Consider the following 13,285-nt stretch of genomic DNA (forward strand, 5'->3'; position numbering starts at 1 on the left):
AATAAATTTTCCGCGTAACAGCTTAGCACGAGTCTGTTCCATGTCAGTCACGTGCTCAATGACATATTGACGCATGCGCGTGGAAGGAAAGATTTGTCCCTCAGCTATGTGAACACATGTTCGTGCCATTTTGGACCGTCGGTAGCTCAAAGATATGTTGAAACGCCATTCCCGTCGAGACGTTAGAAAAGATCTTTCTAACGTTCGTCGATCCTCTTTTCGCGTGATCGTAATTTTTCCACATTTCATTTTAACCAACCGCTAATTGTAACGTCAGTTTTTCAGCGCGTCAAACGATCGCGGCGGTGGCCGCCATCTTGTAGCTGTCAAAAGTGATTCTCGCTGATGATGCTCGAGGAGTCAGGTTTGCGTTTTGCGGATCGTTTTGCGTATACTCGCGAACGTCGTCGTCCCGCGCGACGTCAAGGTCAGGCGCGACTGTCAGTTTTGACGTAAATCGCGACGAGAGGGTTCGCGCGTCGTCGCTCGCTGCGAATTCGTCTCGTGATTTTTTTTTCCCGTCGCAAAATCGCTAATAACAGTCCCGAGTTGGGGACGAGCCATTGGGGCTGTGGAAATTTTGCTGAGATGCCTTCGCTGGCCCCGACGTGCACGGACGTACGCTCTTGCTGAGGAGATACCCCTTTGCCGAGGAGAGGAAAGTAATCGCGCTGGCGGAGACTCACGGGAACGAGGATACCGTGACCGACGACGTTGCGGAATCGAACGTCGTCGGGGAGTCGTGCACCAATAACATGGACGAGGGCGAGATTCTTCTCCTACCGTCCTTCTCTTCTGCCAACGCGGTGAATAAGGAACGCCCGCGGAAGAAGCTCTGGCGTAACGCGGTGCAGGTAGTGGCGAGCGACGACGAGGATTCCGACGGCCATGAATGTGCTTTCTTCCCGGCTAAACGTCATTGCAGCACGCAATTGTCCGAGGTCGACGAGACACGTTCGAATACGGTAATTATATTCCCAGGGATATCGCGACGATGTCCCAGGATTCTTTTATTTTTTTCTTCTATTATTTCAATATAGCTTTTATTGATTAATTATATAAACGAGCTTAGTTTCCATTTGTTGACAAAGTGTAACTTTAGTTTCATTCGTAATACTGTTTTCCATTATATAGCATATAATGTATATACATATATATATATATATATTTGTAATTAAATAATATTAATTATTAATTAATATATTATATAAGAGATACATATATAGATAGATAGAATACAGAAAAAATAATTATTGTTCTGTAGGAGCAACGTATGAATGCAAACACAGAGACAACATCTAACAATGTAGGGAATATTGAGTACGACGAAATTATATACCAAATACAGATAGAGGAGAAACTGAAATTATGGCAAGCTTTTCAAGAGGAAGAAGGATCCATGGACAATAGTATTAACGAGGTTTTGGCTTACTATAGGATGATGCATCCTCCCGATCCTCTAGAGGAAGATTCCGTTGGTTCAAGATTTCATTTGTCGTACAGAAGAAATGACATGGAAGATACAGCGGTGACAATGGCGATTCGCAATCATGGCTTAGTCCAATCGGCCGAGCTCGCTCTTCAGCCACATTATTGTAAATGCATAGGTGTAGATTGTTCCTTTTCGTCCAAATGTATGTATGAACTCGAGGACTTTCCTTATGGAACTGTCTACAGCAATGTAGAAACGGGAAGATGCAATTCGTTGGATGCGGATAAAATATATGAATGTGATCAACCAGAAGATTTCTTGGAACGTGCCGTAGGGGAAGCGATTAAGAAGAAGGGTCTGAGTGCTTTAAGTGTAGATTACGGTTGAATATGTTGGTTAATCTACCCTTCCCCCATTCCTCTTTGATGTATTTATATAATAATGTAGTATATCTAATTGTTGTGCTCCGTAAATTTATCGCGGTTTTATTTTATAGTTGATTTTTATTGTACGAGTTATGAATGTGTTTTACAAGAAAGTAATCTCTCAAAATATTTTATACTCATATGTATACATTCCGATGTAACGATTGCTTATATTGAACATGATTTGAGATCTATTTTATTCAAGATAATATTGAACTGCTATAATAATGATTTTCCAATTATTAATCTTTTTAATAACCAACTATTAGTAATATTGATACCACATTAATTATATTTTCATATATGTAAATATATGTGAAAGTAGAATTATTGTGTATATACATATATATATATATATATATATATATATATATATATATATATATATTATAAATCAAATTATAGCTTTGTAAACAATACACATTTCAGAAGTATAAGCAGCTATTTTGATTGAAGTAAAATTTATTTTAATCAATGAAACATGTTCCTTATTGTTGTTAATTTGTAAACTCGCTTTTTCTTTTTAATTCATATTATATATATAAAACTTACTCATGTTTCTATCAAATATAATATAATTACTAAACACAGAAGAAGAAACTACACAAATTGTTTTATAAGAAATAAAATTGAGATAAGGATTTGCTATTTCAAATTTCCCGGTTTTAATTAATGGAAATTATAAATTCCATAAAAAATAACTAGAGATATATTTTTTTTCATATTGGCAGCGCGAATCATGACTGTTGGTAATAAAATTGAAAGTTACTAGCCTCGATAAAAATATGTAATCTCCAAATTCGTCAAACCGTCAAATGAGTGATGTGTATGTATTTCGTTTCGATGCACAATTAATTAATACTGTCGTTAATTTTTTATAATTTTATTATGGCTAACTCGACATATTCGTCATCCATACAATCCTTTAGCGAGCCAATAACGAAGGAACAGGAAATGGCACTTTACAATAGCATAAATATGGTAGAGTTACGCAAAACTTTCATAAGCTTACATTTATGTAAATTACGTCTTGCTGAGATATACTTTGCTTGAATCTGTTACAGAATTTGGAAGCAATTCGAAAAGCTACACACGATATTAATGTACAATTTAAAAGGATACAAAAGGAAATGTATGTTACGAATGCCTTGATAAACGCGATCGAAACGAAAGCTCCTACAGGGAATGCGGATTAATACTCCGGGGAAACTTCATTCGCGAAAACCAAACTGCAGTACAAAAGTATATTTCAGTAATGCAAAAAAAAAAAACTCATACACTAAATCCTTCCTTTCCAAACTATAATAATAGTGTTAAATCGAGATATCTAATAAAAAAGAGATTTTTGTAGCAAAATCAAGGAATTTTGATTCTGTGGATGTGCATTAAGAATTAATTTAAAACTTGGTAGAAATCTTCTTGTGCCAAAGAAAATGCTTATATTTATTAAAATGACATTTTTGTGAAAATAAATTAATATGAATATAAGATAACAGAAATGATATTTGAAAAATTTTTATTTCTGTAAAAGTAAGAATCTAACATCAAAAATAAAAGTCTGTAAAAATTATTTTTTTGTACAGTAATGACAAATTATATTAAATAAAATTTAATTTTTTTGAATTAGGTATCTGTTTATTATAAGAATGGAATTGAATGAGGAAAGAAAGTGACATTTACATAAACAATAAAGAGAGGATTAAATCAATCATTTTAAATATAAATGATTTATGATTTATAACAAACTTTTACATTTTATATAATCTCTTTTTAATTTCTTTTTTATAAATTTTTTTTTCATTATATATATATATATATATATATATCACAGTTTGGATAATAATTCTCATAGGAATATTAAATATGACCTTGTACCAAGCAGTTTGACATTCTAAGCTTTGAGTGACGTAAGACTATCGTACGATATTTTACACATTTGTGAGAACAAAGAGTGATTTTTCACGCCTAAAGTGGTTACGGATAAAATATCTCGTACAAAACATAAAACGCGCATTTATCGTTAAAAGTTGTTAAAAGTTCGTGTATGATAAAATCCGCGAATAAAAATATCTCTATGTAACGTATAAAGCGTTTTATATTCGCGTCTTATATACCGATAACGAAATCGCAAAGTTTTGATAATTAACAATGTTTATGCACTGTTTTTCCGCATATCTACTTCTTCATTCCTGGTTTGGGTAAGAATCACGTGTTTTTGTGTATCTTCTATTTTTTTATATATTCTATATTTTTAAGTAACTTGAATGATTTAAAACAGCCTCTTCCTTTGAATATAATCTTTGAGATTTTTTTTGAAAATTTAAGCTTAGCTTTGTATATATAAATCGTTTTTTAATCAGCTTGGAAAAATATGAAGAAACTAAGAATATAGACATATGTTCAAATAAAATTAAAAAATAAATATTTAGATTAAATATAATTTTTAAAATTCGTCACAGATAGAACACTTTCTGAATATATATAGTATCGCGTTGTACTTATTACATAATGCGTTCATGCAAATAACAGATTTGTGTTTTTTCAAGATAAGAAATTTTTTTTTTTTTTTTTTTTTTTTTTTTTTTTGTGATAAGATATATAAATATCACATGACGTTCTACGGATGCCTGAACATCCTACATGACAGCACGTACTTTTGACGCTCAATAAGTAGGTGTTGAATATTAATACTGTAATCTATCTTCATTGTATGATAGCGGATGATTGAGTCCATCATCATTTAAGTGTTTCAGTGCGTGCAGTGCTTGCTATTCAATTCATCTTCACAAAACATATCTGGCTAAAAAATCGAATCTTGCATTTTGCAAATTAAAACGGTTCTCAATAAATGTACGTCGACTTTATTCCTGCTTTTAAAAAAGAAATTCGCGAATCCTTTCAATATTCGTATTATGCTTTATAAAAATGTACTATACTGTAAGCGAAAATATAATAGAAAGAATCATATCGACAAACGTAATTAGGCAAACGGATTGACAGTGGGGAAGAGAGATGAAGTGCGGATCCTGCGGGATCAAAAGAGCGATACGAAACCATTGTGAAAAGAGAGAGCATTCTTCAATCAGTTGTAAAGGAAGAATGTTGTGAGAGTCTCAATATTAACGATTCAACCGAGTCTTGTATTTTCAGTTAATTATCAAATATATATATATATATATACACTCATTATCCAATTAAGTTGTAGTAACTTGATTTACTAATTAATCCTGACAAATATTGGAATTAATTTAGTCCGTTATCGTTTATCCTGATGACGAATATCGACCTTCTTACAATATTAAATTATTTTTGTCTTTACTCAGAACGACTATGGCCACGACACCATCAGGATCCATCACCATGGTAAAATGGGGTTCTGTAAACGGTCAGGAGATTGAGAAGTACACATTGACAAATAACAACAACCAAGAGGTCGACGTTGTGACATATGGCGCGACAGTAACCGCCATCAGAACACCGGATAAGGAGGATAATATAGCAGACGTCGTGCTCGGTTTTGATAACGTCGAAGGTAATTTGATAATCTGATTCGCTTATACGAGAGAATATTCGATAAAATATTCAATCTAATCAATGTTATTATAGGGCCTAGGTTCTTTAAAATCAAAGAAACGAGTTAAAATTATTCAGAAGATGAAAATGATAAGTTAAATTAAGCATTACAACATTTTCCAGGATATCAGTCATCAAGCAATCCGTATTTCGGTGCCACCATCGGACGTGTTGCCAATCGCATTAGCAAGGCAACTTTTGTCGTGGATGGTCAGCGTTACCAGGTATCAAAGAATATAGGTGAAAACAGTCTTCATGGAGGCACTCATGGTTGGAACTCGAAAGTCTGGAATGCCTCGATCGATCACGATCGCGTAATTATGACTTTGATCAGCCCGAATGACGATGAAGGATATCCAGGAAAGGTAACAGCAAGGGTTACCTTTCGACTAACCGATGACGGAGAGCTGCGCATAGATATGATTGCTGAGTCGCCCGAAAAAGCAACACCGATTAATTTGACAAATCATAGCTACTTTAATCTTGCCGGACATGTACGTACAGTTATCTCTCTTTTGATGTGAGAAATACAGTATTCATCTCCAAGAAAAACTTCTTCACTGCATTTTCTTTCTATTAGACAAAATTAGACACAATTAGACAAAAGGCTGAAACAAGATAAAGATAGCTGCAAACTTGAAATATTTTTATGTAAAGTATTGGGGAGCATTCATTGTATTCTCTCGTGTTATATATAAAATGATGAAAGATCAGACTTTAAATGTTACTGCAGCTATTATAATACTCGTTTTTTTCAGACTACAAACGCAACGGAATTATATAAACACATATTCACCTTGAATGCAGATCGCTGGACTGTGACAGACTCGGAAAGCATTCCGACTGGCGAAATTCGGCCGGTTGAAAACAGCGTGATGAACTTGAGGAACGCGACTGTGCTTGGCGATGTTATTGATAAAGTGCCGGGCGGCGGTTATGATTATAATTTCTGCTTGCCAGAACCGCACGATTACGAGAAGACAAGTCTCGTGGCTAAAGTGCTGCATCCGGTTTCGGGACGTACCTTGGAGGTATACTCGAATCAGCCGGGCGTTCAGCTTTACACGTCTAACTTTCTGCCCGAGAGGAATAACACGGGTATCCTTGGCAAGAACGGAACGCGGTATTTCAAACATGCAGCTTTTTGCTTGGAGACGCAAAATTATCCCGACGCCATAAATCATGTAAGTTTCTCTCATAGTTATAACTTGTAGAAGTTGATAACTGCACCAAGTTTTATCGTACTATCATCGCGATCTCATTGTGATGATATAAAATATAAACAGAAATGAAGATAACAGTAATAAAAATATAAATTGAGAGTCAAATATGAATTTCAATTCATACTATAGATCTAATTTACTCAAACTGTTTAAGGAAAATACATATTAATTTTATAACTTTTTACAGGAAAACTTCCCAAACAGTATATTGCGACCAGGCGTAATATACAATCATATTGTTATATATAAATTTGGTGTGAAAGTTTGATATCTGTAAATTAAACAAAAAAATCAAAACAAATATTTAATAAAAAAATTATATTGTTATCTTTTTATTAATTGTATTTAAAAAAATCAATTCCCTATGATATAATTACCAAATCCAATAGTTTGTATATGATTTAAATTAAAATTTATTTAAACTTTCTACAAGTATACCATAATTACTATCTTTTATGTTATATAAATAATAATTTATAATATAAAGCATATACCTAATTAGACAACGATGGTGAAAGATTAATTTCTAAAGGATTGTGTTTCTTTTTGGTACCCGACGAATCTGTATTTTCTGCTAATAATCTCTCCTGCCGTTGTTGCTTAATGGACGCTGTTGGTGGCGTATAACGGTCGGATACCCATCCCTCTACATTGTATCCAACAAATCCAATAATAGCCACAAAAGGAAGCGTAATATATTTACCAAACTGGCCAAAAGATCTCACTATTAAGGGCCACATTTCTCAAAGTATGTATAAACTGCAAAATAAAATTATCTATTTTTTAGGCAAAGCTGCAAGTAACAACTTACAGATAAAAATATATACACATTGTGTGTGTGCATGTTTATATAAATATTATTACATATATCAATTTAAAAATATTTTGATATAAAAATATGTAAGATGATGAAAAAAAATGCAATATGACAATAAGTATAAATAAATGTATTTTATATATATATATATATATATACTTTTTTAAATTTTAATTGGAGTGCTGTCGATCTATTCACTATTTTGCAGATACAATAATATTAATATATAAATATACTTACAGAAATCAAGGTTATGTAGATACCTCAACAGGCCGGTAACCTAACCTAACCGTCAAGTTCACGGCGTGACCAGTAACTAACTCGTGACGTCATAGCATCAATCGCGATCTTTGGTATGGATGCATTCCTGCGCATGCACGTAAAAATCTAGAAATATTGCATCATTGGAGGTTGGCATCGCTCACATCACTAGCACAAGTCACGTGTCACGTGTCACGTGATATAAGCAAAGAAGTGGAATAAGCGAAGCGATCAAGGTGTACTTTCGTTCGATTGTTCGCAATTAAATAAGGAATTTTTATCAATTCACGATGCCTGCAACGAAAAATGAAGAGGATCCATATGCACGTTGTGCAAAGGGAGCCCTGAAATTGAAGAGCGACCAAACAGTTAGCAAAAAGTAAGTATTTTTTTTACTTGTTTGACGTTTATTGATTCGATTATAAATGAGGTTAAGTTTGTTATGGAATAATTTTCTTGCTTTTTTTTTTTTTATCAAAACAAGTAATATTCAAAATATATAGTATATTAAATCATTCTCTTTTCTTTTAGGAAAAAGAATAAAGATGGTAAAAAGAAAAAATTAGTAGAGGTCTCAAAAATCATTGAAGAAGAGAAATGTGAAAAAAGAGAAGTGACACAGACAAAAGCAGAGATAGCTTTTCAGAAAATGCAAGAAAAGATGGTAAGTCATACATACGTACGTAATATTTACTATATTAATATCATCAAGTAATACGATTTTAAAAATTCTTGGTGTTGATTAATGTTGTGATAATTAAAATTTATAGCAAACTGAAAGGATCAAACAGAAAGCTTCTAAAACTCATAAACAACGAGTGGAGGAATTTAATCGACATTTGGATAGCTTAACTGAACACTTTGACATACCTAAAGTGAGCTGGACTAAATAAGTTTCAATGTTTCTCTCAATTATTTATATGTATATATTATAAACACTTAGTTTTAAATTATATTAAAGATATAAACACATATATATATATATATATATATATATATATATATATATATATATATATATATAATTATAGCATTATTTTAATCCTTAAATACATGTCATATGTCAAGTAATTTTTTTTTACATATTTCTTATTTTCTATTTTTAATGAAACTTCATGTAAAATTTTATATTAAATGATAAAAGTAATGTTGATATATATATTTCAACATTATATTATAAATTTATATTTAAAGATTAAATACATTTTATTATATTATCTATAACATGTGTATAGATAATCAATAAAAAATTGTACTTCTATGAATTATTTAAAATTCTGTGAGCAAATGAGAGGGGCACTTGTATCAGCTTGCGCATGCGCGATAGACAAGGATAGTAGGGGCCCATATGCAGCGTTCTTTTTCTATTTCGCTATCGCGTTTTCGATCCCCTCCCGTGCTTTATATCTAATATCTCTATGGCTCAATGACTGCGTTCAGCAGAGAAAGCAAATCAGTAAGCGCTTAGTGATTCTTTATTGTGATTGGTTTCTGCTCTTAGATCCAACAAAGATCTAAATGCAAGAACCAATCACAATAAAGAATCACTAAACGCTCACTGATTTGCTTTCTCTGCTGAACGCAGCCAATCAAACATTGGTCTGATGAGAGTCGATTTTTGAACTCAACCTAAATGCTCTCGGCGCGTGTTTTATCAATTTGAAAATTACAGTGTTTTGTTTTTTGAAGAAGAGTGTTTGCTTTACTTTCCGCACAACTGCGCAATTGTGATTAGGTATGGATAAAAATATAAAAAAGAAATTTATTTACTATTAAGATACAAGTATATGTAAAAGATAGGTATATAATAATTATAAAGATTAGAAAAAATTCTAATTTATTATTTCCTTAATTATTTGAGCAAAAAAATTCGAAAGATTTTCTAATTAACAGATTAAGGGCCACAGAGCAATTAATCGCTGATGTAATATTTGCAATATTTTACTGATATTATTAATTTTTTTTTGTTACAGAAAAAGAAATTAGATTAGAAACGATGAAATATATATTTAGAAATTTTGCTACAAATAGGTTGTTAATTATTACAGCTGAATAATTTTTTATTCTAATTATTAATTTTATAATTTTGCTATTTATAAGTGGATCCAATTTTATTTTACAATTTTTAACTTAGCAGATATGGCGTTTTATCCATCTGAATTATTCACCCATCCACGGAAAACCAACCTTGAGATTTGTTGGTTTGCTGCAATAATGAGCAAAAAATCATTTAAAAAGCGCTACAAGTCTGCCACTATAAACAAGATAGATATAACAAAAACTTGGTATATTATTTTATTTATGATTACTATTTTTATATAACATACAAACATTTTCAAATCTTATTTGTAATATTTTATCAATTGGATTATAGTGAAGAGATTCTGCAAGTACACAATGGTAATCGAGATGAAAATCGAATAAAATCCAGCTTGTATCTATCATTGCAATTCAAGCACTTAGTTTGATATGAATGAAGTTTTGTTATACCACTCATTAATTGCAATGATAGATACAATTTTGTCATATCATGTCCATCTTCATCATCAGAGTCATTTTTTTTCTTCAGCACAAAAGAATCCAGTTTTTGCTGAATTTCAAAAACTTCTGAAAAATGATATTTTATATATATATATATATAAATATATATATATATCAAGTTAATTATTTACTGCTTAATTTTATATATATATATATATATATATATATATATATATATATATATAAAATTAAGCAGTAAATAATTAACTTGATATATATATATATATATATATATATATATATATATATATATATGTATATATAAAATATCATTTTTCAGAAGTTTTTGAAATTCAGCGAAAACTGGATTCTTTTGTACTGAAGAAAAAAAATGACTCTGATGATGAAGATGGACATGATATGACAAAATTGTTTGACTATGGTCAACTTGAATTAACTTCGGATATAGAGAATGATTTGCAGTTGGATGAAAATTTGCATCTGCTTCCAGATCATGATCTGGAATCTTGTCAATTACAAATGAGGGTAAGTAACAGCTCCTATAAACTAATTAGATGATTGGAAGAAATATATTTTTAATAAATATTGAGTGCTTTTTATTTAGCATTATTCGTCGGCATAAACGTTATTCTATTTTTGTTGTCACTGGATGTTGTAAAAAGACAAAATGATGCTTGTGTCGCCTTGCATTGCTAAATGGAAAACACTGTATCCTTAAATATTTGAATTTTTAAATTCTGAACTAGTTCCTACTATTTACAATTCTTTAGTTATTATTTTTTAGAATAAATTTTTGCTTGCTTCTAAATAAACCTTGATTTTCTTTTCATTCATAGATGGAGGCATTGTGTCAAGATTTTGATGCTTTTGGTTCTTTAACTGATATGAAGTTGGACATCATGCCTGGACATGATATTGAGCATACGATATCGTTAGTTGCCAATTGTTGAGCTTTCTTGTTATGTCAAAAACTTCTTTATTCCTAGTTTAATATAATTTTTTTACATAATGAAGTGATACTGTTTACTTCATTATTTTTAATTCTCCTTTGCTTTTATATCTTGATATCAAAATTAATTTGCAGAATATTTAGTACAAAGAGTGACATATTAATGCTTTGTTTTACAGAAGCCTGGAGAAAAAAATGCGGGATATACATTACAACCAAGAGACAGGTATTTAAAATATAATAATATTATGTATTATGTTTTATATTTAAATTAAATTATTTATTTTATAAAGTTCATCAAGAGAGATACTCATCTCAGACTTCTATTTCAGAACTTGGGGATGTATCTAAGATGGAAGCTAAATCCAAAGAATCTTTGACTCCACAAAAAACGAGTACCACAGAATCAAGCAAAAATGAAAACACCTACAAAGAGAAGACGTGTATGTATTTTTTTATAATAATGGCTTTTTTTGGTTAAAAGATTGTCAAATATTTCGAGTCTGTATCATGGACTTCTATATATTATATATAGAAGAGTTTATATATATATAGAAGTCTGTGGTCTGTACATTGAAAATAAATGAATAAGAGTCAATGACTTGAGTGTCTTACAAAATTAAGTTATCTTATTTTTTTGTATAAATAACTGTTGTATTACTGTTGTATTACTGTTTTATGTATAATTTTTAATTTTTAATTTTAATTTTTATTTAACTTTTTTCTATATATTACTTTACAGCTATCTTTTACGGATACAGTAGCTGTGCCTTCTACAAAAGCTGTAACAGTCGAAGAGATAGGAGCGCCGATATCTCCACAGCAAATAAAACCTTTGCAACCTTTAGATTCAAGCTTAGATGCCACCCCAAGGATCTTTGCATCTAAAACATCAAAAAAATAATTGATAAGAAGCTCGTTTTGAATAAGCAACTGATTAAAAAATGGCGTCAGGATTTACATTATAAATGCAGAGTAAGTACTTAAATTATATAGAATTTTATAGAAATATATACAGGGTGTCCCCGAATTGGCGGATCAACTCTCATGGGTAGATAGAGCGTGTTAAACTGAAGAGAAAAATCTTATATCATTTTGCTAAATAAGATATAAATTAATAAAGATTTTTTTCTTCAGTTTAACACACTCTATCTACTCACGAGAATTGATTCGCCAATTCGGGGACACCCTGTATATATTTCTACATATATAGGAAATTTCCAAGTTTTAAGACTTTTCGATTACTTATAGAAATCCGATCTAATGAATATACATCGGTTTACACCGGCAAATGACCTTTTGAAGCAATTTTCACATGGGAAACAATGTGCAGATATTTTACATAATCTCTTTAAGAAACATATAACCGGATCATTCAGATCGAGCATAGATAAAAGTATTGTACCTGCTGAACAACTGATGCAAAGTAAATTTATGTTTAGACATTTATTAGATATAACTATATTGTATTATTGTGAGAATAAATTTATACCCACCTTTACTTTTAGCCAAAAAAGAGTTACACGTGGAAGAAACAGCGAGCAGACTAAACCTTCCTACAGAGTTAAGCATATTTACAAAAGACGCTACGATTACGTCCGATCGTTCTTTAGGCAGTATTGCGAACATTATTCCAACAATGGATTATCCCAATGCTTTAGACACTCGTGAAGCATTAGTGATGCCACCATCAGAAATATCATTGCACAGGTATTTCAAAAGCATGCATCACAAAAAAGTTTAACGACATTGAAACTCAATTCAATATCAATTATATTCGTATGAGATATCAAAATAAAAATTTAAGAAATTATTTAATATTTTATTCTTAACTTTCTCACATCTTAATGTCTCCTAAATCTTTTAATTCTTTTTCAATGTGTGTTCCGATATTTCTTTGATACTTTTTAATGTCTTCCAAATTTCTTGACACGCGCACACACAACACACGCGCACACACACACACACACACACACACATATATATATATATACTTATTAAATTAAATTATTTGAAAATTAAAAAATTTTTCAACGTTTTATTCTAAGAATTTTATCAGTTCTTTTTTACGACATTTATGACATTGTTAAGTTTAAATACGAA

The 13,285-nt window shown here is 31.1% G+C and overlaps 5 protein-coding genes across 16 annotated transcripts; 4 read left to right on the forward strand and 1 right to left on the reverse strand.

Annotated features, from left to right (window-relative positions):
• Positions 1–88: 88 nt before the first annotated feature.
• On the forward strand, positions 89–2,124 carry LOC140672893 (uncharacterized). Its single transcript, XM_072905366.1, has 2 exons — positions 89–965; positions 1,265–2,124. Exons 1-2 carry the CDS (start codon positions 756–758, stop codon positions 1,817–1,819), a joined length of 765 nt encoding a protein of 254 aa, XP_072761467.1. The 5' UTR covers positions 89–755; the 3' UTR covers positions 1,820–2,124.
• Positions 2,125–2,458: 334 nt separating this feature from the next.
• LOC140673196 (galactose mutarotase) lies at positions 2,459–6,988 on the forward strand. Of its 8 annotated transcripts, none has more exons than XM_072905932.1 (6): positions 2,461–2,838; positions 2,922–3,099; positions 5,181–5,389; positions 5,554–5,924; positions 6,189–6,614; positions 6,841–6,988. In XM_072905932.1, exons 3-6 carry the CDS (start codon positions 5,188–5,190, stop codon positions 6,919–6,921), a joined length of 1,080 nt encoding a protein of 359 aa, XP_072762033.1. In that variant the 5' UTR covers positions 2,461–2,838; positions 2,922–3,099; positions 5,181–5,187; the 3' UTR covers positions 6,922–6,988. The 8 variants fall into 8 exon arrangements, with proteins under 8 accessions (XP_072762030.1, XP_072762033.1, XP_072762029.1 ...); XM_072905930.1 differs by lacking the exons at positions 2,461–2,838; positions 2,922–3,099 and adding exons at positions 3,710–4,055; positions 4,603–4,707; XM_072905929.1 differs by lacking the exon at positions 2,922–3,099 and having other exon boundaries at positions 2,459–2,683.
• LOC140673199 (uncharacterized) lies at positions 6,799–7,835 on the reverse strand. Of its 2 annotated transcripts, none has more exons than XM_072905936.1 (3): positions 7,711–7,835; positions 7,148–7,412; positions 6,799–6,924 (listed from the first exon to the last, which is right to left on the reverse strand). In XM_072905936.1, exon 2 carries the CDS (start codon positions 7,391–7,393, stop codon positions 7,148–7,150), a length of 246 nt encoding a protein of 81 aa, XP_072762037.1. In that variant the 5' UTR covers positions 7,394–7,412; positions 7,711–7,835; the 3' UTR covers positions 6,799–6,924. The 2 variants fall into 2 exon arrangements, with proteins under 2 accessions (XP_072762037.1, XP_072762038.1); XM_072905937.1 differs by lacking the exon at positions 7,711–7,835 and adding an exon at positions 7,630–7,700.
• Positions 7,836–7,878: 43 nt separating this feature from the next.
• On the forward strand, positions 7,879–8,689 carry LOC140673197 (protein FAM32A-like). The gene is made up of 3 exons (XM_072905935.1): positions 7,879–8,110; positions 8,263–8,395; positions 8,502–8,689. The coding sequence occupies exons 1-3, from the start codon at positions 8,022–8,024 to the stop codon at positions 8,622–8,624; spliced, it is 345 nt and encodes a 114-aa protein (XP_072762036.1). The 5' UTR covers positions 7,879–8,021; the 3' UTR covers positions 8,625–8,689.
• Positions 8,690–9,279: 590 nt separating this feature from the next.
• On the forward strand, positions 9,280–12,822 carry LOC140673218 (uncharacterized). Of its 4 annotated transcripts, none has more exons than XM_072905975.1 (10): positions 9,280–9,466; positions 9,866–10,016; positions 10,106–10,131; positions 10,553–10,758; positions 11,070–11,164; positions 11,362–11,408; positions 11,515–11,625; positions 11,925–12,157; positions 12,434–12,608; positions 12,691–12,822. In XM_072905975.1, exons 2-8 carry the CDS (start codon positions 9,871–9,873, stop codon positions 12,068–12,070), a joined length of 777 nt encoding a protein of 258 aa, XP_072762076.1. In that variant the 5' UTR covers positions 9,280–9,466; positions 9,866–9,870; the 3' UTR covers positions 12,071–12,157; positions 12,434–12,608; positions 12,691–12,822. The 4 variants fall into 4 exon arrangements, with proteins under 4 accessions (XP_072762076.1, XP_072762078.1, XP_072762079.1 ...); XM_072905977.1 differs by having other exon boundaries at positions 10,682–10,758; XM_072905978.1 differs by having other exon boundaries at positions 10,724–10,758.
• Positions 12,823–13,285: the final 463 nt, after the last annotated feature.

The sequence above is a fragment of the Anoplolepis gracilipes genome, chromosome 14 (genome assembly GCF_047496725.1).
Source record: "Anoplolepis gracilipes chromosome 14, ASM4749672v1, whole genome shotgun sequence".
NCBI lineage: Eukaryota > Metazoa > Arthropoda > Insecta > Hymenoptera > Formicidae > Anoplolepis > Anoplolepis gracilipes.